The following is a 27,746-nucleotide window of genomic DNA, read 5'->3' as shown; positions in this document are numbered from 1 at the left end:
ATGTAAGCCCAATCAGCAGCAACATGTATAATAAACCACATGGTATTAAAGAGACAACTTGCACAATGGGTCCATAAAAATACTATAGGCCAACATATTTATATATATTGCTATTGTATTGTGGAGTGATACTTTCATAAACGTTTCTATACTCCTCTGATTATATAATGGTAAATATTGTAATATAGCACAACATTGATCAGCAATAATGATAAGTCTAATACTACAATGTGAGGCAAATGTTGGATCACAATAATTAGGAACCAGTTTCCACAAATCCCTTCACTCCTTTGGGATGTTCTCTTTTATTCTGGACGGCAAGGGCAGTGACTGTAACATAGAGCATATTTTGCAGTATTAAACATGTATTTATACCGATTTTATCAGGCTCCGAAATATCTTCAAAAAGAACACAAAAAATTGCCTTCTCAGCTGCCATAGTTGCAACTCTTGTGTCATCAGAACAGCGTGTTCAACGCACCACCGTTTCCGTTTTAAAAAAAAGTTTTGTCAAGGCTAAACGCAGGCCTGGTCACTTAAAACATCCTTATTGTAGTTACTCAAGGCTAATTTGAAAGGATTCCGAAACATATATGAACAGAAAAATACACAATAAAAAATGTTGTATGCTATTTGATGTGCATTTTTTTATTTTCAGAATGTAAAAAACAATACATTATGCAATTATTTAACATAAGCCTACATATACCTCTTGTTCTTGTGGCACTTAATTAAAAAACAAAAACAAATAGAGGATTTATACCAAAGAGACACTTTACCTCATAATTATTTGCTTTTATTGGTTCCCTCAAATCACTTATTGATTATATACCTCCTCCTCAGACGAAATTGCATACTCTCTTGAGTAGGTATAGCTTCTTATTTTGAATATGTAATTACCACGGCCGCTAAAAAAAGTATGTTTTATATAGTATGCATGTGTGTAGTATGAATGTAATTCAGACGTACTACATTCACAATGCTGTCATTATTATGTGACCTACCAGCATCAGTTGCATTACTTCATCCATAGGCTGCATCCAAAAACCTAGGCAGCTGACTTGTTGCCTCGCTGCCTTATCAGGCAATGACTTGTAAGGCAGCTTAAGCGCACGAAGGTACCTCACAAAGCTGATTTCGGACAGATTACTTAATTACTAGCCTATATAGTAGTAATTTCTCGCTAGAAATGACAGTGGAAAACGTCAGTCAAAAACGTACATTTACACTCAAACATGACATGAGGAATTATTGGTGCAAGTTCCTTGAAAGTCATAACATAAGTGTTGCTCAGCTGCAGTCAAACACACAGAGAAACAGCTTGTCACTAGGGCAGTACTCTTAAAAGGACATCTTTGTATTTTTTGTACTCCTAAAAGGTGCATATTAGTACCTTAGTGTACAAATACATATGACTTTAAAGGATTAGTTCACTACAGATCAGTGGTTGTACCCCTGAAGGTAAAATGTGGACTGCTTTTTTCCCTGTGTGAAGGTATTACTTACAGTTATTACAAAATAAGTTTTATTGCAACCCATTCTCACTCCCAAAGCGTCAAACTCCGAAGCGTTGTTCACCCCTACAGGTGCTCACTGCAGAGCCAAATGACCTCCAGCTCCACCTCTTTGTAGCTAATGGCTGGAGTTTGACCTAATTAGGTTTAGGGTTATGGGTTAAAGTGTGGCTAGACCTTCAAGTTCCACCCATTACCTCCAAAGAGCGGAAGCTGGAGGCTCAAACTCCACCCACTGGCTCTGCAGTCTCTCCTCTACATTGTCACACTCGGTTTTTACTATGTAAATATCCTTCTAATGAGAGGGTTTATTGCAGGTTGAGGAAGGATATTCATAAATACAGCTTACATTCATAAATGTAAATTCAACACTGCTGAAACATGTAAAGCAATAAAAAGCAATATAAAAAAGTTAGACAAACAGGGCCAACGGCTATATTATGGTCAGATGGCCACAAGAAACCAACTTGATTTCGTAAATAGGTCACTTGTCATTGATAGAAAGATAAAACCAGAAATGAATTTGTTGCTTAACTGGTTAGACTAGTCACATGTGAATGACTGAGAAGGAAAAGAAAAGATTATAGTAGAGAAAGATAGGTGTACCGAGGTAATCATTTTTTTTACTCTTGGGTTTTTTGCTTCTTTTATGATATTGTGTCCAATGAGTGCCAATTTTAATGTCTGTCCACTCCCAACCAGCCCTTGTTTGAAGCAACAACACTGTGTGCGTACTGCTCTTGCCAAAGGTAGGTTTCATTGCACTCATCACTTCTTGTGTAATAATCTTGTGTAATTCTTGTGTAATAATCTAAAGAAATGTGTAATAATCTTCTGCTATGTTAGTCAAATAATTAAAAATATTAGACTACAAGTTAATAATTCACTTCAGGACAGCATTTCACTGTTTTACATTTCAGTTTGTGCACATCTTTTGTTTGGGGTGTATGGCTCCAGATGGCAGGAAAACATCTTAAACTAGCCTTAAGTGGGTTGCTGGTCTTATCTGGTTTTGTTCTGTTTTCTGTTTTTAGAGGGGTTTGTGGCACTTTAAGACCAACTTAGCAAAGTCTGGCAGAGTTGTAAAAAAATTCACAAAAGTATGGAAAGGGATATACCTCCACATATACATGCAGTTGGTTCACACTTTACCCATGACTGAGGTTTATAATCATTCAAATAATGTTTTATTAAATGTGTCATTAAGACTGTAAATTGATTGTTTTTTTTTTAAATGTCAACTGTAAATTCATTGTTTTTAAAAAGGTGTCTTTATGACTGTAAATTAATTATTTTTCCTGTTTCTCTGTTTTAGAGATCAAACGGCTATATTCATCATATACATGCATGTCTATTACTTCGACTGAAGACAGATAAAGGACTATATTAAAACTGTCTAAAAACTGACTATATTAAAAACTTTTTTTTAATATTTAAAAAAATCTTTTGGACATAGCCATGGAGAGAAAGTCATGCTGGCCCTTGATCCTGATTTTATCAGTAGTTATGACCATAGGCTTGCTGGGATATGTGCATCTTAAAAAGGAGTTGGAAAACAAACTAACAAATGAAATGGAGTTCGTAGAGGCATCGGTGAGAGAAGCAGTGCAGGGTTTAGAAAATTACGATTTAGCAATTCAGTATACACAGACGGAGATGGACAACACAGAGAAGGAGGTCAAGGCACTTCAGGAGGAGAACGGGAGTTTAACCTCTGCTAATGAGGGAAAGAACAACGAGGTTAAAGCATGCAAGGATTCAGTGGTGAGTAAAATATTATATTCATAAGGAAAAAATTTAAATATTTACAACACACATATTGTACTGGCAGGATAGGTGTACGGTCAATATTACTTCTCCTGGTTCAGTGCTTGTACTTGTATATCTAAATGTAATAACATTATGATACTGTGTTGTATAATATTTGGATGATTTTTATATGCTGGGCTAGGCACTGATAAGGTGCCTGAGCAGGTTTAACAACTAACAACTTACCTGTTGAACTGGAAGTAACCACACACGTTGATTCAACATCAGCGTACCATTATTGTGTCATTTAATCAGTCTTTAAAGGTGGAGTAAGCGATTTCTGAGAAAAACGGTTGATATTTAAATGCAACCCAAACAAAGACACAACCCCTTTCATTAGCCGGGTTTCCACCGAAATTACCCAGAACAATTTGTCCTAGTAACTTTTTTCCCAGGGCTTTTTTTCCCCCAGACCTGTTGCTGTCTGTGTTTCTATCGCGGTCTAAAGCAGTGTTTCCCAACCAGGGTGCCAGGGTGCTGTCTGACGAGAGCAGGGGTGCAAAAAAAAATTTTTTTTAAGTCATGGCACCCTTTTTTTTTTTAAAGCGTGCCATGGCCAAGGTTGGGAAACACTGGTCTAAAGTACCATAAAGCTTAGGTAAATTAGTCCAGTGACGTCGGACTGTACAACTTTCCAAGCCTGAACCTTGTCATCAGTCAATCTGTCATATTTGTTATACTCCATTGTTGATTCGAATTAGCCTGACATTGTCATACTCAATTCTAGTCAGAATATGAGTCTGATACTGCTCCTTTGGGCTGTCATTATGGGGCGTGTTTCAACCGAACCAGGAAAGACCTCAATTGGATGGACCTAGAACCAATCAGAGCAATGGAGCGACGCATAGTTGTCAACTGCACTCACGCTAGAAGAAGTAGAAGAAGATGAGTGTAAACGATCTTTGCCGGTGTTGTAAAAACAATTTAAGGATACACTGAGTACTTACCAACACGATCATCATTTTTGAGAGAAATAGTAAAGGTGAATGCATATACGAACAAGTTCTCCTCGCTCTCTTTGGTGACGTGAATGCTTACGTAACTGTTTATCATCTGTCCATCATCGTATAAAGCCCGCCCTGACAATTTGATTGGTCCGAACAGCTCCTGTTGGGGCATAGTTACTCCCCAACGGATCAAGTCCAGACCGAATTTCCCAAACTCAAATGTTGTGGGACGGGCTAAATTCGGCTGGCATCCAGGCTAGATTCGAATAGCAAACAGCTCTTACTGCAAGCACAGCAACAGAATTTTAAAAATGGTGGTTGAAATAAAATGCTGCGAAAATGACAAGGAAGAACCAAAATGAACATACACTACAGAAGAGTATATACAAGCAAGAGTTTGTTGTTAGTCGGCAGCACCTCCAGACCAACACTGACACTCAAAACTGTCCTGTTATTATAGTTAACACAACAGCAACAGCATCTCTTGGTTCTACAAACATAGCAAATCTAATGTTACTCATGTATGGAGCAGAAACAACGCAACCTCAGCGTCAAATTTCAGGCCTTCCCGCCTAGGTCTCTCTATTGCTGGAAAGCTTTTCTAATATTAACACAGTTCCTAAAGCTCTTGCCTTATCATAACCCTTCTTTTTCCAGTGATATATTCAACCTTTGACCTTCTCTCTTTTGTCTCTCAGCCATCTCTCTTTCTATTTCTACTCTCTCTCCTCCACCATCATGAGTGGACAATTCCCCTACTACTGATTGGCTGCAAGTGTGTTGTGGTGCTCGGTCCGATCCACTTTCGCAGAGTGTTTTCACTCTTGGCATGTTTGGTTCGATTAAAAGTAATCCTGGTGCGATTGCTTTGTTAGTGCTGTTCATTTGAATAAGTGTGAACCCTGCCATCTGATATCTGGTGCACACCAAACAATTGGACCGAGACCGCTGAAAAGATGGGTCACGATCCGCTTCCAAATGAACTCTGGTGCGGTTTAAATGATATATGAATGCAACACGGAGCAAAGACATGTAAACGAACCAAAAACAGGAAGATGATACCCTAAAAAGGACAGAATGCTTGCGCATAACTGTTTTTTCAGAACCGTGTCTCCTCACAGCAGATAGTTTGTGTGTGTGACAGAGGGATTCCTGCTGCTGTTTGACTTCTTTACATGTTTCATAAGCTCTTCACGAGTTCTCAGCTGGTCAAAATACCATCATATGTAGGCTACACACATATAGCCAGCGCATTTAGCCCAGCACAAAGCATTGTTTTGGATGTTCGGTAAGTTCCGTCTCAAAATAGGTAATAGACTATGTCATAAAAGCTGACCAATCAGGTTGTGAACGTATCCCTATGTCTTTAGGTCCGGTATCTTTAGGTTTGGTGATAAAAATGCCAATCTGAATGCTAAGCGGACCAGAACTGAATTGTTTTTGTTGTTTTTTTGGTCTGGACCAAACAAACTAAGCAAACTAAACTACAAGTATGAATGTACCCTCAGAAATCGCTTACTGTACAGGAAAGAATAGTTCAGTTATAAGTTGCAAGCAATTTTATGTATTCATTCATTTGTTTGGTTGTTTTGTTTTGGTTCCTACTTGCTAAGCAACTCATAATGCTGAGGGAGTGTTTTAGGTAGGAAATGCTATAATGTTTTCCTTTCTAATATCTCCTCTGTGTTGTGTGTTTCATAGGCTGGGTTGAATAATGACTTTACAGCCGTGGAGAAAGACAAGAGTGACACTGATGGTATGTTTAAATATGCAAGAACTCCCAAAAATGATATACAGTAAACTGAATTTTAAAGGCAGCTATATTTTCAGGTATAGAGACCAATTTATACTGAGTGAGAAAATTATTCTGCATTATATTATAAGACATCTTTCTAAAATTAAACAGTTCATTAGTTAACATTAGTTGACTACATTAGTTAACATGAACTAATAATGAACTGCACTTATAAAGCATTTATTTATCTTTGTTAATGTTAATTTTAACATTTACTAATGCATTATTAAAATCTTGTTAACATTAGATAATCCACTGTGAACTAACATTAACAAACCATGAACAGCTGGATTTTTATTAAAGGAACACTCCACTTAAAAAAAAAAAAAAAGGCTCATACGGACTGGATCCTAAAATGTCACGGTTTCAGAACTGCTTTTTATCGGATTGCTTATTAACTTTTAAAGGAAGACTATTTCTATGCTGCACTTTGTTTGTTTTATTTGTGCAGTTCTGTCAAAGTTAATAATTGCCAGGCCCCAGTTGCAGTTCTGCCTACTCCATTTACATCAGCAGTAGTACATGTTCAACCAGCTGCTTATCATGTTCAACATGCTTATGTTTTTTTTTATTCGTACACTCAGCATTATGGCCTTAAAGGACCATAAATTTTTCTGTGCCATATCATCCTAGTAAGACTGTTAATAAGGATTTTACCATGGAATTGTTTAGAAAGAGATGTTTTATTATTCTTTTGCTGTTGATGTCTGGGAATATTCAACCAAATCCCGGGCCATTTGATTGTTCATTTTTGGATATTTTGACAAACAAATCTACTCATTCTTTAACTTTTGACTGTTTTTATAATCGTAAAGGACTAATGCATTTGAACAGATGTAGTCTTCTCCCTAAAGTTGCTGAGCTTACTGCATACGTTCATACTGCATATTATTTTCATCTCTGAATCATGGCTTAAAGCTACACTGTGTGATATTTTCCCCCATCTAGCGGTGAAAAGGTATATGACCATCCAGTTAATATTAGCTTCTGTTCCTCTCAATTCCGATTTCGTTTGAACTCCTACGGTGGCCGATTTAGTCCTAGATTAACATGGCTTCCAGTTCGACCTCATCCACATTTGACACGGTGCCATCGAGTGTTAAAACGCGAAAGGCGAATTTACGGGTATGTCCCTCTTTGGCTAATGTATTTTCAAGATGGAGGGGCAACATGGCGACCGGCATTCAAACCCCTCACCCGTATGTATTTTCAATGGCATATTATAAACTTACGAGAATACTTTATTACTTGAAAGAAGTAAATATACATTAATGAGCACATATATTTTTGAAAGAACTAAGTGTTTTTAGCTAAGAATAAACTAAAAAAGTCACACATTGTAGCTTTAAGAAATCCATTTCTTTCTTTTTTTTTGAAAATGAAGTTTTTATTGGTTTTCTTTCTTCATAAAACATACCAGTACAATAAATAAATAAATAACTAAATACACGATATACACAACAAAACAAGCAAAAGTAATTACAATCTAAAATAAAAGGTTCTATATGGCACCAAAAATGGTTCTTGGCTCGTAATCATAGGGGAACCTTTTTTAGTGCTATATAGCACCAATTTTGGTGCTTCAGTGGTTCTTCAGAGGTTCTTCAGAGGTTCTTCAGAGGTTCTTCACCGGTTCTTTGACTAAGGTGCTATATAGCACCTCTGAAGAACCGCTGAAGAACCACTGAAGCACCAAAATTGGTGCTATATAGCCCCTATGATTACGAGCCAAGAACTATTTTTGGTGCCATATAGAAGCTTTTTTTTTTTAGAGTGTATAATGAATAATAATAATTATAGAAATTACACTTAAATGCACAACAGGGTAAGCAAGTCACTTCAAAGGGTGAGTGATAATAGATCCATGCCTGAAGTAACAGTCTGAATAAAATTCTCCCACATGTCAACATCCATGGGATTTCCATTCATTTTCACTAACATTTTTTCATATGATACATTCTCTATCATCGATTCAATCCACATTTTAAGTGAAGGACATTGGATATCTTTCCAAAATCTAAGTATCAATCGTACTGCCGTGATCACACCCACAGTAACAAGGGAAAACTCGTTATTTTTAATCTGAGGAATCTCAGATTTATCTCCTAAAAGACAAATCCTTGATGAAAGTGGGAGGTCAAGTCCCAAACATCTTCCAAGATATTTCAACACAATTTCCCAAAAAGGTTGAATCTTTGAACAGTGCCAGAGAGCATGAATGTATGTGCCAGTTTCTTGTTTACATTTCTAGCATTTATTATCAATCAGACAACCCATTCTAAAAAGTTGCATTGGTGTATAATAATACCTATGTAATACCTTATACTGGATACATTTACCTAAGAAATCCATTTCTAATTCTGCTGTCTCAATGGTTACAATATTTTTCGTCAAGATAGAACTTCCAGAGGTGGGGATTGTTGTCAATTGTAAGGATAATTTACAATGCTCAGTGATTACATCCAAATCTGTTGCTAAACAGTTTGATTTAATGCTTGTTTTATCTAAACAAATGTTTATTACTGTAGCTGGTTGTTATAGGCCGCCCTCCGACCCTGCATGTGCTTTGACTGTTTTAAGTGAAACAATTACTCCTTACATCTCTTCTGAATTTATTTTGTTGGGTGACTTGAACTGGGATATGTTTGATCCCCCATCATCTTTACTATTACAACTGGACGCACTAAATATGTCCCAGATTGTGCAGGCCTCTACAAGATATAACACTAAGATTATGGAATCTGCTTGATTAATTGTATTAATTCTTACTAATAGGCCAGAGAGGTATACATCTGGACTGCTTTGTCAAAGCCTTAGTGATCACTGTAATATAGTTTGTTTTCGTAATGGCACCACCTTAAGAAATCTCTCAGTGTTTGTTTTTAAACGCTTCTTGAAACAATTTAACAGGCTTTCTTGAACGACCTGTCTGATATGATGGTACAGAATTGGGCTTATTCCTGAAGTAGAAGAGGCATGGGCATATTTTAAATCTTTGTTCAGCACTGTTTTTAACCCCTCTTAAAAAGATCAGAGTAAAAAAATGTCTTAGCCCTTGGTTTACATCAGATTTATCAGAGCTTATTCGCCAGAAACACACTCTATGGCGGCCAGAAACACACTCTATGGCGTAGAGCAAAGATCTCTAATAATATCTCTGACTGGCAATCATACAGGGCTACTCGAAATAAATGTGCTCAGTCTATTAGACAGGCGAAATCAAGTTATTTCAAACATCACTTAACGGTCATAATCTCCGAAAATTTTGGAATACCATCAAAATAATGGAAAATGAAAATATCACCTCCCGTTTGCCCACGGTAATTAAATATGACTGTGTTGTTATTACAGATAAATCCAAAATGGTTGATCAATTTAACATGCCGGTTGTGCATGTCCTTCTACTTGTTCTTCAGTCAATTCGGCATCTGTTAGGCATTCACTTGCCTTAGGTTCACCTTCTTTCTCCTTTCAGTCGATACAAGGGACCGAGGTACTTGAGGAATTGCTTAACCTGGATGTTCATAAATCTGTTGGACTGGATGAATTCGATCCATTATTTTTGAAGAAATCATCTTAAATTATTGCAGCGCCCATCACCTGCATTTTTAATCTGTCTCTCCATACTGGTGTTTTCCCGAGGGATTGGAAATCTGCTGCTGTAACCCCACTTTTTAAAGGGGGTGAGAACTCCGATCCAAATTGTTATAGACCCATTTACATTTTGCCCTGTCTCTCTAAAATATTGGAGAGGTTGGTCAACAAGCAGCTTATGCACTATTTGGAGACTTAGTGTTCTTAATCAGTTTCAGTCGGGCTTTAGATCCGGCCATAGTTGTATCACCGCTACACTTAAAGGGATAGTTCACCCAAAAATGAAAATTCGGTCATCTACTCACCCTCAAGTTGTTCCAAACCTGTATGAGTTTCTTTGTTCTGCTGAACACAAAAGAAGATATTTAGAAGAATGTTTGTTAACAAGCAGATAGAGCAACCATTGACTACCGTAGTAGGGAAAAAAATAATATGGTAGTCAATGGTTGATCTATCCGCTTTGTTGCAATCGTTCTTCAAAATGTCTTCTTTTGTGTTCAGCACAAAATATCAATGATATTAGGCGCTGTGTAATATCATTGCGCCTGCTGCACCCATGGTACGGCAGCAAAGTTCCTTGATTATTACGCAGGAATGAGAGTATAGTTCCTAGTCATATCGGTCTAGAAAATCGCAACTTTTAATTTTTCGTCTGTCTTAGTACATGATGTAACTACAGAAGAGTCAAGTTTTAAATAAGAAAAATATCGAAACTCTTTGGTAATTTTTTTGAGCGAGATGCTAACGGTCTAATCAGATTCAATGATCTATGCTAAGCTATGCTAAAAGTGCTACCGCCAGACCCAGAGATCGGCTGAATGGATTCGAAAATGGTAAAACTCAGCTGTTTAACTCTAGGGGAGTTGGAAAAATGTGCCTATTTTCAAAAAAAGTGGAGTGTTCCTTTAACTAACGTTAACAAAGATGAACTAATGCTGAACAGAGGTGTTGTTCATGTTAACTAGTGCATTAACTATTGTTAACTAATACAACCTTATTGTAAAATGTTACCAAGTATTTTATATTATATTAATGATAAATTAATCACACACACACACATGCGTATATTAGCATCCATACATTAATAACATTTAAATGATGATGATTATTATTTACAGCTTTTATATTAATTAAACTAATTAAAATATTATATTTTCCATCCACTAATCTTAGAAAAGAAAGAATGAAACCGCAATTGTATTATGTTAAAGAGATAGTTCACCCAACAATGAAAATTCTGTCATTAATTACTCACCCTCAGGTCATTCCAAACCCGTAAGACCTTCGTTCATCTTCGGAGGTCCAGAAAAGGTTTTTAAAACATCGTTAAAATCGTCCATGTGACAGTGGTTCAACCTTAATTTTATGAAGTGACGAGAATACTTTTTGTGTTCAAAAACAAACAAAAATAACGACTTTATTCAACAATTTCATTCTAGCCTGTGCCAGTCTCCTATGCAGTTTTCGTTATAAATAGTGCAGTGCTCTCGAGATCTACGGAAGTCGCTGCTGTTCACGTGAGCACTACGACGCATGTGCGGGATACAACGTAAACAGCGTAGGAGACGAGCACAGGCCAGAACTAAAATTGTAAGGCACACAAAAAGTATTCTTGTTGCTTCATTAAATTAAGGTTGAAAGGTTGAATTGAATTAAGGTTGAGTCACATGGACTATTTTAACTAAATGTTTTTACTACCTTTTTAGACCTCGAAAGTGTTAATTAAATAGCTGTCTGTGGAGGGGTCAGAGAACTCTCGGATTTCATAAAAAATCTCTTCATTTGTGTTCCGAAGATGAACGAAGGTCTTACGGGTTTGGAATGACATGAGTAATTCATTTTCCTTTTTGGGTGAACTATCCCTTTAAACAGGTTATTTCCTTAAATTTGTATATTTTTACTGACCCCCTAGCACCCCCTTGTGGTCTCTCAGAAGTGTTGTACCCTATTTTGAAATCCCTCGCAGATTAAAGTTGGATGGGCAAAGAGTTCACTTTAACTCCCATAAGGCAAATATATAAGAACAAACAAAACAGGTGTTGCTAATTCTCTCCTCTGCTCTATTTCAGGTCTTTTTGCTGGTGAAAGGACAAAGTGGATGGAAGGAATTAATGGCCTTAAACAGCTACTTCAGGACGTCAGTCCAGTCTGTGCCTATGTGAAGATTAGTCCAGAAGAGCTGGATCCTACCATAAAGTGAGTTTTTAAAGAAATTTTTCTTTTTGATTACAGATATGGATTGATTCATGGTCACCAAGATATGTGAATTAATCTTGAGCTCAGAGTTTGATTTCATCTGAATATCTGTCTTCTTCTTTTTTTTCAGTGATCTTTGCCCACAAATTCAAAACAAAACAACTCCAGTTTTGGTTGTTTCCCAATGAAAAGTTTAGCTCAGTGTAGCTGCATGGTTAGCAACCATTCCACAGCTTTAAAATAATGGATTTATACACTCCTTCCAGAAACTAAACTTTGCATCTCGGTGGGAGCCCTTCTGGCCAACCTTTAGAATTATTGACTCCTATCATAATAAGGTTGTTATTATTGCTGAACTGTAAACTGGTTTGATTTAAAGCATCTGCTAAATGAATATGCAAAAGTATGAAAACTCTCAGTCTCCACAGAAAACAACTGCTTTTTTGGTCAGTTTTTTTGTGGGTTTTAAAAACATTGGATTTACATATAAAATGAAAGCATGCTTACATTGACTAAACATGATAGTTGCAGTATCTTTGGGATATGGGGTGCTCATGTTAATCCCATGACATTTTTCTCTATTCAAAACCTTTTCCCTGTGTAAAGTATAATATTAATAAATGTTTATTTAAAATATTATAATAAAAAAAAACAACACTAATATAAAAACGACAGCAAAAATGTTTCAAAATATTCTTTCTTGTTTGATTCTGATGCACTAGTCTGTGATGACACAAATGCAGGTGAGGAACCGAAGGACTCGTGAAAATGATAGACAGAGTTACAACTTGGTTACAGAATATTTAGGCTATATAGGCTGAAGTCCAAACTGTTGCATCATGTTTCATGCCAAAGGCTGTAGGAGAAAATCTTTTAACTCTTTCCCCGCCAACGTTTTTGAAAAAAGTTGCCAGCCAGCACCAGCGTTTTTGATCACTTTCACAAAAATGTCATGGCCCCCAGAATATTTAGTTGTATGGATATATCTGAACATGCAATATACCAAAAGAAAGAACAGACCATCTGCTTTTAAACAAAAACAAAAAAACCTTTTTTATTCTAGTTGCTTGCATTCTTTTTTAAACAACACTTGAATATGGTTTAATCAAAAAAGCAACATTTTGAGCAAAAAGCTGAGAAAATCAAGTTTTTATCTGAACGATGACGATGATTAAAACCAGTGGCGGCTGGTGCTAACTGCGAACTGAATCACACTGTTAATGCAGGACTTAATGTAATTGTTAAATAATAATTTAAAGGGTTAGTTCACCCAAAAATGAAAATTATGTCATTAATTACTTACCCTCATGTCGTTCGACACCCGTAAGACTTCATCTTCGGAACACAAATGAAGATATTTTAGTTGAAATCCGATCGTTCAGAAAGGCCTCCATTGGCACAATGCACTTTACACTCTCAAGACCCATAAAAGGTACTAAAGACGTCGTTACAAAGTCCATCTCATTACAGTGGTTCTACAATAACTTTATAAAGTGACGAGAATAGTTTTTGTGCGCAAAAAAACCCTAAATAACGACTTATATCATGATGACCGATTTCAAAACAAGGCATCATGAAGCTTCGAAGCATTATGAATCAGTGAGTCGATTCAGCGGTTTGGATCGCCAAAGTCAACTGATTTCAGCAGTTTGGCAGTTTGACACGCAATCCGAATCATGATTCGACTCGCTGATTCATAATGCTTTGAATCTTCATGATGCATTATTTTGAAATCGGTCATCACTATATAAGTCGTTATTTAGGGTTTTTTTGCGCACAAAAACTATTCTCGTCGCTTTATAAAGTTATTGTAGAACCACTGTAGTGAGATGGACTTTGTAATAACGTCTTTAGTACCTTTTATGGGTCTTGAGAGTGAACCGTGCATTGTGCCAATGGAGGCCTTTCTGAGCGATCGGATTTCAACTAAAATATCTTCATTTGTGTTCCGAAGATGAACGGAGGTCTTACGGGTGTCGAACGACAAGAGGGTAAGTAATTAATGACAGAATTTTAATTTTTGGGTGAACTAACCCTTTAAAGGCACAATATGTAAGATTTTTTGGATTAAAATATCCAAAAACCACTGGAACAATGTTATATATTTTGTTCACTTGTGTACTTACATTATCCCAAATGTTTCCAATAATGTTTAAATCCAAAGAAATAAGCCATTTTAATCAGGACACGAGCTGTGTATGTGTGTCCCTTATGAAGGGCATCATACCCGCGTTACCCTGGATTTCCGTTTTCTATTTTGTAGAAGCCCTGGAAACACCAAAGACTATTAATATATTAGCCCTATGTGTTTTATTAGACAGGTGAGCAACTGTTTGGATCCATTCATCGCCAGAAAACTAATCATTGTTATTTAGCTCAACACAGTTAGTCAACACGGAAGTGCTAAAATGCTAACTCGTTTCCGTGTTTTGACCTACAAAGTGATGTCATACCTGCACCACTCTATAAAATGCATTACTTACATTACATCCAGCTAGCCAACTGCGTCCAAGCTCCATGATACTTATGTATTTCTTATTTTGAATGCCTTGTAAAAGGATTTTTTGTAAAGTTAAAACCGATTTGAAATAATCGCAGAAGAGAAATTGCGCCTACTTGAAAGTCGAGAACGGTCCAATCACATGAGGCCAAAATATATAAAAACAATATTGATTTGCTAAAATCAAAAGTGGGAGAGTCTGGAACAGGCCAATTAGAGCTCAGCCTCAAGTCATGTGCATTAAAAAAAAAAACAGACCTGTCCGGTGCCCCGCACACACGAAACGAACTAAATACAATTTAGATTTTTTTTTTTAATAGGTGCTTACAAAGTATGACTAAATAATGTTATTGTAAATGTGAGGACATGACCAGAGCAAAGGCAGGAGACACTGCTTGTCGTCAATTTAAAGCTTTATTTTCAAACTTGCCATCACCATATTGTGATGCAGAAACCTTACAGGTGACCTTCCTCACGGAAGTCCCTCACCAGAACTGAAAGAACAGACAAACTGAATCCTATTATGCTGAAGGGTTCAACCATTTCGCAATAGGGGAATAGACAGGGTATATACATACACACATAAATACATAAATAAATCTTAACATTTGAAAATAAAACATCAAAATACAATAACATAAATATTACAAGAACCAAAATACAAATAATAAACAATACAATACATTTAACAACATAAACAAATGAAACCATGACCCCCCTGCTCCCACTGGACAATAGGATATGCCTACATTACCCAGAATCCCTCAGAATGGCATAAAATGAGGAATAAGAAGGCCGCACTTCCTCTTAAACCCCATCCCCGGAACCATGCTGCAGCCATGAACCAGGAGACAAAAGGTAAACTATGAAAATGTCACCATAATGCTAATGTATAAGTTCTAAATAAAGAAATAAAACAGAAACTCTTGGTGTCTTATCTCTAATCTAATGTGCACTTAGACCAGAAAAAGGTAACCACAAATCATATTTATACAAACAATAAGAAACATAAACATGTATACAAGTAATATAAACCAAACAAACATGGGGCCTATAAAAGAATTAGGGGTTACTTATGAGATCCTCACATCTTCCCCCTCCCCCAAACTCTCGCAAGGTAAGCGAGAGAGAAAATCAGCGGTCACGTTTTCTGACCCTGGCCGATGTCATACAATAAAATGAAAAGGTTGCATAGCCAAACTCCAACGAGTTACACGAGCATTGGTATATTTCACTTTGTCAATCAGTGCCAAACACTCTTTTCAACTTTAGACTTTACTGGTTTCACTAGATGGGTTGGTATATCACAGTAATCAAAAGGAAGGCATTTGAAGGAGTTTGTCTCATTCACCTCCTGGCTCTGTTTAGACTTTGCACGAGTTAACACCAAATTATAGGAATTATTTGGCTGCAGTAAGTCCATTAACACAGGAAAATCGTGACCAATGATCACAGGATATGGCAGTGTTGATGCAAAAACCCACTTTCATTAGGGAAGATTGCTCATTAACCCCTAAATATACCTAGTGGTCGGATACGACCGTTCTTCACCATGAATGCATTTAACCATAACAGGGGAATCACTCTCCATAGAACATCCAGATACAAGATCGGTTTCTACCAAAGTTTGGGTGCATCCTGTATCTACCAAAGCAATCACCTTTTTACCGTTCAGTTGTACAGGAATTGTGACATCACTGGGTATTGGAGTAATGCGAGATTCGGGTATCGTTATCCGTGGAACATAACAGACATTGGTAAGCTTTTTATTCAGGTTTGGACACATTGGTTTCTTATGGCCTAACTGGCCACAACTAAAACACCTAATAGTCCCCACTGTAGTTAAGCTAGACATTTCTGTTTGTTTCACCAATCTTTCACCCACACTCCTACCCTCTTCTAGCAGTGAGGTTGTCTTGCGATATGAAAGCTTGTCTCTTGCCGTCTTCCAATGAGCAATGCTCCAAGGCTCAGTCCTTCGCCTGGCTGCCACAAAGACATCCGCCAGCCTGGCGGCCTCCTCAGCAGATGCTGAGAGCATTTTCTTGTGGTGCCCCCCTGAGCACTTGGTGCCCTACGCGCTGCGCGTGATGCGCGTAATGGGAGCGGCGGCACTGAGAATACTTCTTCAGTATTGCCTCTCTCACCTCCCCATTGTCACTCGCTTCAGCCACATCCATAGCCACATAGGCCGCACGGGCCTTGCCAGTGAGTAGAGGAACTAGTCGAATGGCCCAATCCTCTGGAGCCCATTTGCACACGGTAGCAATTCGCTCAAAGGTAGTCAGATAATGCTCAATGTCATCCATCTCTCTGAGCTGCTGCATCTTTGGCTCTTTCAATTGACCCCCAGCAATTGGCCATCGAACTCCATCAGAATTTCTGGACGAAGTGTCTGGACCCTCACTCTCCCCAGGTGGCGGATTTCCCAGTGAGGTATGCTGGCTCACTTCTCCCTGCAGTAAACAAAACTGATGTTGCATGGTCCTCCATCTTGTCTCTTGTCGTGCATTCTCTTGTTCTTGACGATTGGTTCGCTCTTTTTGATCTACCGGGAATTTCTGGAACATATCCTTGAGCTCAGCCATGTCCTTCGGAGAACTCTCAGAGGACATCAGCTCCACAACACCTCCACTAGCTCCTTAGAATCAATAAATGGAACAATAATGTGGTGTCATCCCAGAAATTTCTCTTTGTTATCGTTGATGTTCATTGCAGCTTTTTCCATTAGATCTTTGATCTTTTCACTGTGGTAGGGAGGTTGGGAGCTTTCATGTTTGGCTCTTCTGCATATGCAAACTGGCCTCAAGTCTTTAGTGACCTGGGACATTTTTGTGTTTTTATTGCAACATATGCAACAAACCCTGGTCAAACTTGCTTAAATCCTTACGCTTGCCCATTTTTCCTGCTTCTAACACATCAACTTTGAGGACAAAATGTTAACTTGCTTCCTAATATATCCCATCTACTAACAGGCGCCATGATGGAGATAATCAGTGTTTCACTTCACCTGTCATAATATTATGCCTGAACGTGTAAATAATAATAATTAGTATTATTATCATTATTATTATTAATATGACAATTTAAAGATTTCAGCAATCACAGAGCAGTACTTGGGCATTACCTTTATCACCACAATACTTGATATTGAAACGAGGAATATAAATTACAGTTGGTGCATTGGGGCCTTCAAACACATAAAAGTCCTCTGGAGCATCTCTCTCCTCTTTTGATACTTCAGGGAAATCAATGTGTAGGTGATTGCACATGTCTACGGTTTTTATGAATGACTGTGAAAAAAAAGAAATTCATACAGGTTTGGAACAATATGAGGGTGAGTCAACAAAGACATAATTTTCCTTTTTGGGTGAACTATCCCTTTAATAATAATAATAATAATATAAAAAAAAAAAAAAACAGAACGCAATGATTCTACCTTGAATGGGTCTGTCCCACTTAAATCAAGGGAGACAATGATGTCAATCTGTCCCTCTTTCCTCAGAAGTGGTAAAAAAGGTGAAAAGTGGAAAATGTTGCAAAATGTAAAGATACAACTTGTTCTTTTTAGTCCTAATGTTGCATGAGTTGGACATGATGGGTGACCACGCTTGTCTGGCTATCACCAGACCAAGCTCAATTTAAGATTGAACATTGGTCTGGGGAGTCTGTTCTGTATTTTCTACTGCACATGCGAGCATAAATGCGCATAAATTAAATTACTCTGTACGCAATTGGATAGTCCTTCAACCAATCGGACCACAAGAGGCGTGATAAACAAGCATAATTCAAATGACTCTGTACGCAATTGGATAGTCCTTCAACCAATCAGACCACAAGAGGCGTGATCAACGGGCAATGACCCATCGCTTCTCTATCTGTCATCGTGATCCCTCCAAAAGCGGGCCAGGTGGATAAGCCAGTCTGTGATTGGTTCCTGCAAAAGTGTAACAGAAGCAGTAGAAATGAGTTGCCGGGCGAAAACAAATCGCATCTTCAGAAATAAATCAAGCAATGTACACTGGGCTGCTTTGCAAATTGATTTGCAAATTGCAAATCCATCTTTGAAGAGCAACTTTTGTGCAAATCCTGCGTTTTACTGACCCTCATTTGCAAAGCAGCTCACTGAAACAAATTTTTTACTGCTTGTTCGAATTGCTTAGTTAAAATGAGCTAAAGCAACACAATTGCTATACATTTTGTCCTAACTTAATTTGATTGTGTTCAATCCACTTAAATATATATATCGAACTGAAGTTTACTTAATCCGTTTGTGTTGAGATTACATGAATGATTTGTGTTGCATTAACTGAAACTGGGCGGGGCTTGTCAGTTCCCAGCATGCTTTGCATAATGCTAAATCAAGAGAGAGTAAATGTTGTTATTTTATATGTAAGTGTTATTTTTTGTATTTTTGAGAAAGGGGGAGACTTGGTTGTGTTTAATATTCAATTGTTGGAATTATTAGAACAATTTAAATTACAGTGGGTTACTATTGTGGAGAAGAGTGGAGCATTTGCTTAGGCTGTGGACTAAAATAACTAATGTCATAATGGCTATGCTGAAGGAGCTTTAAATGTAAACCTTCCTACTAACCCCAACAAAGAAAAATAGAGACATTAAATAATAAAGCTAGATCAGTATTTACCATAGACAACTCAAATTAAAGGTCACTTCTCTCTTTGAAGTCTCAATCATAGATGTAAACAAAGAGACAAAGGACAGATGTTCTACTCAAATAGTCTCAACACAATTGAGACAAAGATACAACAAATCAAACTAATAGCTTGATTATTACAACAGTCAGTCTGGAGATGAAGACGAGACCTCAGCCATTGCACACCATCGAGCCACCACCAACACTGCTCTGTAGGTAGCTGCAGTTTAAATATGCTCTCTTCTCCCTTCATCCAATCACAGCAAAGCTCAAATTAGTAACATCAGGTGGTGATACTGGTTCTGCGGGGAGAGAGACAGGGAGAGAAACAACAAGAGAGCTTGGCCCAACAAAAGAACCTCTGGGCGTAACATTAGCATTTAAGATGCTAATGTGTGCTGTCACTAGCTAAAAGTTTGTCAACTAGCTAGTGCAGTATTACGATTCAGTTGTGTAACATTAAAATATATGAACTTGAAGTGGATGAATGAATATATGAAACTGAATGCCTGAATCATGTCATGGAGCCATTTAAATTCACTTTGAGACAACTTAATTAAATCCCTTCAAATGTATTCAATCTGTGATGTTGAAGTTACATGAACAAATTATGTTTGTTTAACTTAACTGATTCATGTGGGAACGATGTACACAATTGAATCATGTAAATCCAACACACTTTTTTTTCAGTGCTCAGTGTAACGTAGATGCACACAAACATGTTCTGAAAGCATTCAGTAAAGCCTTGTTTATACGACTCAGAGTAATTATTCTATAAACCATCAGGAAAAAGCGTCGAGAAGAAGTGGGCTAATGTCTACTATCTATGGCTAATGTACACAGGTGATGATATTTATTTTAGTACACTTCACCGAAAACCACACTACAAAAGAATTGTGTAAAACTCAGTAAACCCTGATATTACTTGTGCCATGAGAACAAAATATATGCACACATACAACTAAATTAACGATCTCTTAAATATTTCCTAATTTCACTAAACATTTTCATTTAGTTTCGTAAAAAAATTTTTTATTAAACATGGATCTTTATTTAAAAGGGCTTATTTCTGCCTTTGTAGTCTCAATTTGTAAATATAAGCACCTAATTTGTATGTGCAAACTGGGTGCCAGCATGATGAGACGTCATGCTCGGCTATAGATTCACCTAGAACTCGTTCATCTTCGGATGCGGAGTCGCGCGTTGTTACCAAAAATGCGCTCGTGCGGATGCATCGAGTATAAACAAGGCTTAAACGTGATAGAAGGACCTAAATAGGACCAAAAAATAACATTCTAAAGTTCCTGCAAACGTTATGGGAATGTAGTTTAGAGGGAACGTCCTATACTAATGGTCCCCTAAACATTCCCAGAATGTCCTGAATGTTCCGTGAAGGTCCTCAAATTAACGTCCCCAAACCCTTTAAAGAACTCCATATCATGACCATCTCGGAACGTTATAGGAACAGCACTAGGTGACGCCCTTTACACCAGCAGGGACGTTCTGAGAATGTTCTGGCAACATCATTTACAAATAAAATATTGTCCCCTAAATGTTCCGAGAACGTCCTGAATGTTCTGTGAAGGTCCTCCATATAACGTCCCCAAAACCTTTAAAGAACTCCACATCATGACCACCTTGGAACGTTCTGGGAACGGTACTAGGTGACATCCTAGACACCAGCAGGGACATTCTGAGAACGTTCTGGGAACATACAATTTCTAGCGGGGTGGGGCCTCCATAGATCGGACTTGTTTATTCAGCACGTCACACAGATGCATGATTGGATTGAGATCTGGGGAATTTGGAGGCCAAGTCAACACCTCAAACTTGTTTTGCTCCTCAACCCATTCCTGAACCATTATTGCTTTGTGGCAGGGCACATTATCCTGCTGAAAGAGGCCACAGCCACCAGGGAATACCGTGAAAGGGTGTACATGTCTGCAACAATGCTTAGATAGCCCCATATGCAACAAACTGATGCGCTGTGTATTCTGACACATTTCTATCAGAACCAGCATGAACTTTTTGAGCAATTTGAACTACAGTAGCTCGTCTGTGTAATCGGACCACACGGGCCAGCCTTCGCTCCCCACGTGCATCAATGAGCCTTGGCCGCCCATGACCCTGTTCATCACTGTTCCTTCCTTGGACCACTTTTGATGGATACTGACCACTGCAGACCAGGAACACCCCACAAGAGCTGCAGTTTTGGAGATGCTCTGACCCAGTCATCCAGCCATCACAATTTGGCCCTTGTCAAACTCGCTCAAATCATTACGCTTGCCCATTTTTCCTGCTTCTAACACATCAACTTTGAAGACAAAATGTTCACTTGCTGCTAATATATCCCACCCACTAACAGGTGCCGTGATGAAGAGATAATCAGTGTCAGTGGTCATTTTAAATTCCTTTTTTTTTTTATGTCTGCTTGATGAAAAAATAAAATATCCCAATGGACATCCTCATAATCCACTTCCATAAGGCCCTAATTGCACACTTCAGTCTGTCTACTATCTGGCTAATTTATCCCTTTACAGACATATCAACCGTATGGTCACACATACTTTTCGAAAATTATGGCAAAAAGGTGTTTCTGTATTTCTCTTATATTTTGCCATATATTTATTTATTGTTTAGACTCCACCCTACTAACTACAACATTATGGTCTGATTCCCTACTCAACTGATATCATGTTTGACCCTATTATTTGATGACCGATCAGCAACTTCATTCTTTTGTGTGACCGACTGAAGTGTGCAAACTGATGCTGTCACCTGAAAATGACTGATTCTCACTTTGCCATCACTGTAGAAAACCAATCCATAAAGGGTTTCGCTTTGATTTCCCTCAGACATCTGTAACAAGAACATTTTAAGATTTCGGTTTAACTGATTTAGGTTTGATTGGTTCTAAACTGTACCGTGACTGTTCGCAATTGCTAAAATACATTATTTTTCTAGTCTCATCCATTCAATGAAATGCAACATTATAGTGAAAAGATATTTAGAAACCAAGCAGAAAGCGATTTCATTTAAAAAATCTGTTTTAAAGACACTTACCTTTGTTGGCAGGGGTTGAAGTCTGCAAACCAAATCGAAACTTTTTATTGAGAGCATGTGATGTAAAGCGGAAATACAAGATGTGGTTTAGATCATGAGAGCAGAGCTGATTTATCTTTGTCAAGTTGCCCCATAAAAATATTTCTAGTCAAGTCTTTTACTCAATTATATGAATCAAAAATGTACATTTTCCAAAGCACATCTGTTTGTTGATACTGTATGATAGAACAGAATAGAACATTAAAATCTGTAAGATTCCTTTTAATAATGTGATGTAGTTTTTATGTGAAAGACTTAATATTTTGTAAAATTTCACAATACTACTGTATTTTAAATGAAAAACTTTATTAAACATGCAACCTTGACCTTGTGGGGACATCTGGGAACAATCATAAATTAATATACAGTTTGTACAAGAAATAGTTGTCAATGCAAAGTCCCTATTAAACATGGAAACCCAACGAGTGTGTGTCCACAAAGATGGCAATATCCGAAATCCTTGTCCTTGTGGGGACTTTTTTGATCCCCATGAGGAAAACAGCTTATAATACTAAGTGTTTGTTGAAAATGCAAAAATGCAGAAAGTATTCTGAGATAGGAAGTTTTAAGGGTAGGGTTAGGGGATAGAATATACTGTTTGTACAGTATATAAATCATTATGTCATGCAAAGTCCCCATAAAACATGAAAACAGAATGTGTTTGTGTTTGTGTGTGTACTACAACAATACTGTGCAGCAGGTGTGTTTGCATTAGCAGTGCTGTAAAATTGAGACAAGACAGACAATAAAAGACAATTGGACAAACACAATCTTGTCTTCCCAGACATCTCTCTTTACACTTTGTTATCTGAAAGCTCCTGAACTAATGAGTTTATCTATATCTCAATGCTACAACAATAAACAGGCAGAAAGACTGTAACAGATTTCCATATTTACTAATGAATGACAACTAAATACATTGACTCAGAAAGGATAAAGGATGCAAAAGCAATCAGTGACGTCAAATGTTCCTCAGGCATGTGTTTATGTCATGTGTAACACAAAACAGCACGTTTTATCTGTGCACATGCAGAGACAATACTGTAGCCTATGTAAAGACAATCCGTTGGGTGACCTCTTCGATGTGAAGTCAAATATCATCATGTGACCTTTGACCTTTGAAAAGGCAAAGTATGAGGTAACTGCAAACCAGAAGCAGACATCTGTCTTGTATTGTTACAGTTATATCCACTGAAAAAGCAATAAACAAATATAGAAAGAAAATATATAAAGAAATATAGTGTAACTACAATAATTAGAAACAACACTTCATTTAGCATAAACCTGCAATGTTTTTGATTGAGTTGCTGAAGCCAGTTTTTCTTTTGTAATTGTGGTTGTAAAATGTATAATATAATACAATAAATATAATATAATTAATATAATATAATATAATTGATATAATATAATATAATATAATATAATATAATATAATATAATATAATATAATATAATATAATGAATAAAATGTATATAATATAGTATAATATAATATAAAAATACAATCCGAACTGGTAAAATAAATACATAATTCAAAAAATATTAATATAATAATATATAATATAATTAATATAATATAATATAATATAACATAACATAATGTAATAAATAAAATGTTTATAATATAGTATAATATAATATAAAAATACAATCCGAACTGGTAAAATAAATACATAATTCAAAAAATATGAATATATAATATAATATAATTAATATAATATAATATAATATAATATAATATAATATAATATAATATAATATAATATAATATAATATAATTTAATATAATATAATATAAAATAATATAATATAATATAATATAATATAACATAATATAATATAATATAATATAATATAATATAATATAATATAATATAATATAATATAATATAATATAATATAATATAATATAATATAATACGAACTGGTAAAATAAATTCATCATTCAAAAAATATAAATATAATATAATAAAATAAAATAAAATAAATATAATATAATATAATATAATATAATATAATATAATTAATAAAATGTATATAATATAGTATAATATAATATAAAAATACAATCCGAACTGGTAAAATAAATACATCATTCAAAAAATATTAATATAATAATATATAATATAATTAATATAATATAATATAATATAATATAACATAACATAACATAACATAACATAATGTAATAAATAAAATGTTTATAATATAGTATAATATAATATAAAAATACAATCCGAACTGGTAAAATAAATACATAATTCAAAAAATATGAATATATAATATAATATAATATAATATAATATAATTAATATAATATAATATAATATAATATAATATAATATAATATAATATAATATAATATAATATAATATAATATAATACGAACTGGTAAAATAAATATATCATTCAAAAAATATAAATATAATATAATATAATATAATATAATATAATACGAACTGGTAAAATAAATATATCATTCAAAAAATATAAATATAATATAATATAATATAATATAATATAATATAATATAATATAATATAATATAATATAATATAATATAATATAATACAAAACAATACAATACGAACTGGTAAAATAAATACATAATTCAAAAAATATGAATATATAATATAATATAATATAATATAATATAATATAATATAATATAATATAATATAATAAGAACTGGTAAAATAAATACATAATTCAAAAAATCTTTAAATAAGAATAGTCATTTAGGGGATTTATATATATATATATAAAACTTTAAATAAGAACAGTCCTTTAGGCTTTTTAGACTCACCCCTCTTATCAGCAGTAAAACATTCTGTGTGCACAGAAAGAAAGTAAAGAAAGAATGAATAGAGTGAGGCTAAACATAAATGACAGAGTGGGGGAGAGGTGAAGATGAGAGGAGAGAGGTGCAGGTATATAAAGCTGCTGTGTGTCTGACTCTGAGCATCACACATCCTGAAAGAAAACACCAGACCAGGACAGAGGACGGAAGCACGGACAGATCTGAAAAGGTAAGAAACTCATTGTATATGATCTCTTTAAAAACGTAACGCTAAAGGACCAATCAACTTTCAAAAGTCATTATTAAGATTATTTAGTCCCGGACCAAAATGCATTATTGAGCTGTTTTAAATTAAAATTACTTGCACCAACATATTTCAAATTATGTCAGTGCCATTGTTTTTTTCTAAGGCATGTTTGTAAAAGCAACTTAAATGTCCTAACTGAACTAAGGTATAACCCTGGCTTAATCTAAGCCTTGTCTGTGAAACCGGGCCATAACGCTCCAGCAAGATGTCTTTATTATAATATTGGTAATACATTCCAAATACACAGCTATATGCCACATTTTATGTCAAATACTGCCAAATTGGTAACATAGATAAGAAAAAGATGAGAATAAGATAAGAATCAATATTGCAATATTTCAGAGGAATGTTAGACAATCCCCTTTAGAGAAATATTGTCTTGTAAACACCTTGTAGTATGCTATTTTTATACAGCATTCAATAGTAATAATAATCTGATCTGGCATTCTGAAGCAAAACTTTAATGGTCCTGCAATAGGCCATTCTGCTCAATGCACAAACAATACCAAACAGAGATAAAAGTTTTTTTTTTTCTACAAGCACACACTATTTTTCAATAAAAGTATTTCAAGAGTGATACAAGCACTTTATGTTGTATTCTTACAGTATCCTTTTGACGATTAGTGGAATAGAAAATGGCTTATCATTATTTGATGTGCTTTTAATTGAATATAAATGCTTGTAATTACAAAAAAATATCACAAGTAGCTCACAGTAACTGAATCATATCATTCAAATTTGAGAATAAATATCCATTTTTCCTTCTAGACATGCAGACAATAAGCGACTAGCGGTGTTTTGCGTGGTTAACATCCTCCAGCTCTGTCATGGAGTATCCGGCGGTGGAGAATGCTACTTCAATGCAAAAGGTAAATTAGACTAAAAGGAAAGGGTTCAGATAAACACAGATCTTCCCTGTTGAGAAAAAAAACACAGCATATGCTGGTTAGGTAAGTTTTGAAGCATGGCAGCTGGTTTATGCTGGTCCTTAGCTGGTCAAGCTGGTTATAAACTGGTCCTGAGCTGGAGCTAGTTTCTTATGACCAACACTTGACCAGCTTAAACCAGCTGCCATGTTTTAAAACATACCTAACCAGCATATGCTGTTTTTTTTTCAACAGGGTTAGAGAAATGCTGTAAAAATTTGTTTCAGTTCAACAATAAAAAGTAGCTTGAATGTACGTCACATGATCTGTTACTTAAAGTGGTAATGGTCACTCTCACTGCAGCCAGCTGTGAACACAAAGGCCGTGTTTTTGACATCGGGGAGGCCTGGATAAATGACGAATGTTTCCAGTGTGTGTGTTTCGAGCCTTTTGGAGTGGGCTGCTGTGAACAGTAAGTTTTCTAAAGCGCATACTTGCATGACTACGAGCACTCTATAGGCAGCTGATATTGAAGCTCATTGTTCTTTGCTGTCCTCTAGTGGAAAGCAGCCAGTCGATTACCCGCCCTGGTGCGAGGCCGTTAGAAAACCAGATTCCTGCACAGTTGCCGTGGTGATGAAGGCCAACCATAAACTTCCCTGTCTGTTTGGGGGGAAAAACCGCTTGCGAATAGCAGAAGGGCCGTTGTGGAAATCAGAGAACGACCCACTTTACTAGACTGCACTACTGAATTCACAAATGCTAAATATAATTTATAACACACACACACACACACATTCTTGTGCATCTATCTTTGTGAGGACATTCATTGACACAATGTAATCTCTAGCTCCTTCTCTAATGCCTAACTTGAATTCTTACCCTAAACCTACCCTTAACCTATTTTAACCTTATCCCTAAACCCCATCTTGACCCTCAAAACAGGTCTTTAAAGGGGTTTCAGAAAGTGAGGACCGACCTAAATTTACCCACTCTGTGCGTCAAATACTCACAAAGATAGTACAAGTACAGACACACACCCATATAAAAATGTATACACATACTGTCCAAAAGTAATTTCATATAATTTAAAATGTAATTTATTCCTGTGATGGCAAAGCTGAATTTTCAGCATCATTAGGCCTACTCCAGTCTTCAGTGTCACATGATCCTTCAGAAATCATTCTATGCCCATTTGCTGCTCAAGAAACGTTTCCTATTGTCTTTTTAAAAGAGTTGAACTGCTTTATGTGGATTACATGACTTTTCAGGATTCTTTAAATATTTAGAATGATTTTAAATAAATTATTTTGAACAATTAAAAAACATTTGACCAGTAGCTACTGTACTGTAATGACACAAACACACACACAGTTTGACTATTATTTGGAACTATTAAACTATTCAATCCATGCATTCAAGTATGTAATGTTAAATATTGAGGTTTTTACATTCGAAAAAAATCCTAATTTTTTTTTTATTTCCTGAATTAAGTTTTAAATCGTTGTATGTTAATCATAATTTAAAACAAAACGGCCAAACTATAATTTTATCCCCCATGACAAACAGTACTGATGTCCATTCAAGACTGATATTTTGTCTCTTAATAAAGATCAATGACTGAACATTAAGTCTGTTTTCTAGAAACCACACTAGAGA

The 27,746-nt window shown here is 35.8% G+C and overlaps 2 protein-coding genes across 3 annotated transcripts; both read left to right on the top strand.

The window, feature by feature from the left end:
- Positions 1-1,791: 1,791 nt before the first annotated feature.
- Positions 1,792-12,542, top strand: LOC307133610 (uncharacterized protein). Of its 2 annotated transcripts, XM_079828740.1 has the most exons (6): positions 1,792-2,124; positions 2,217-2,263; positions 2,830-3,278; positions 5,972-6,026; positions 11,729-11,855; positions 11,986-12,542. In XM_079828740.1, exons 3-6 carry the CDS (start codon positions 2,973-2,975, stop codon positions 12,041-12,043), a joined length of 546 nt encoding a protein of 181 aa, XP_079684866.1. In that variant the 5' UTR covers positions 1,792-2,124; positions 2,217-2,263; positions 2,830-2,972; the 3' UTR covers positions 12,044-12,542. The 2 variants fall into 2 exon arrangements, with proteins under 2 accessions (XP_079684866.1, XP_079684865.1); XM_079828739.1 differs by having other exon boundaries at positions 2,008-2,263.
- Positions 12,543-25,024: 12,482 nt separating this feature from the next.
- On the top strand, positions 25,025-27,710 carry LOC307133466 (prostate-associated microseminoprotein-like; the record flags this gene model as incomplete). Its single annotated transcript, XM_079828550.1, has 4 exons — positions 25,025-25,044; positions 25,990-26,090; positions 26,451-26,559; positions 26,648-27,710. 4 exons carry the CDS (start codon positions 25,025-25,027, stop codon positions 26,823-26,825), a joined length of 408 nt encoding a protein of 135 aa, XP_079684676.1. The 3' UTR covers positions 26,826-27,710.
- Between the last annotated feature and the right edge of the window lie 36 nt (positions 27,711-27,746).

Source organism: Gobio gobio (assembly GCF_949357685.1).
Source record: "Gobio gobio genome assembly, chromosome: 11".
Classification (NCBI taxonomy): Eukaryota; Metazoa; Chordata; class Actinopteri; order Cypriniformes; family Gobionidae; genus Gobio; species Gobio gobio.
The sequence above is the reverse complement of the archived record's forward strand: the minus strand, read 5'-3'. Positions and strand labels throughout refer to the sequence as shown.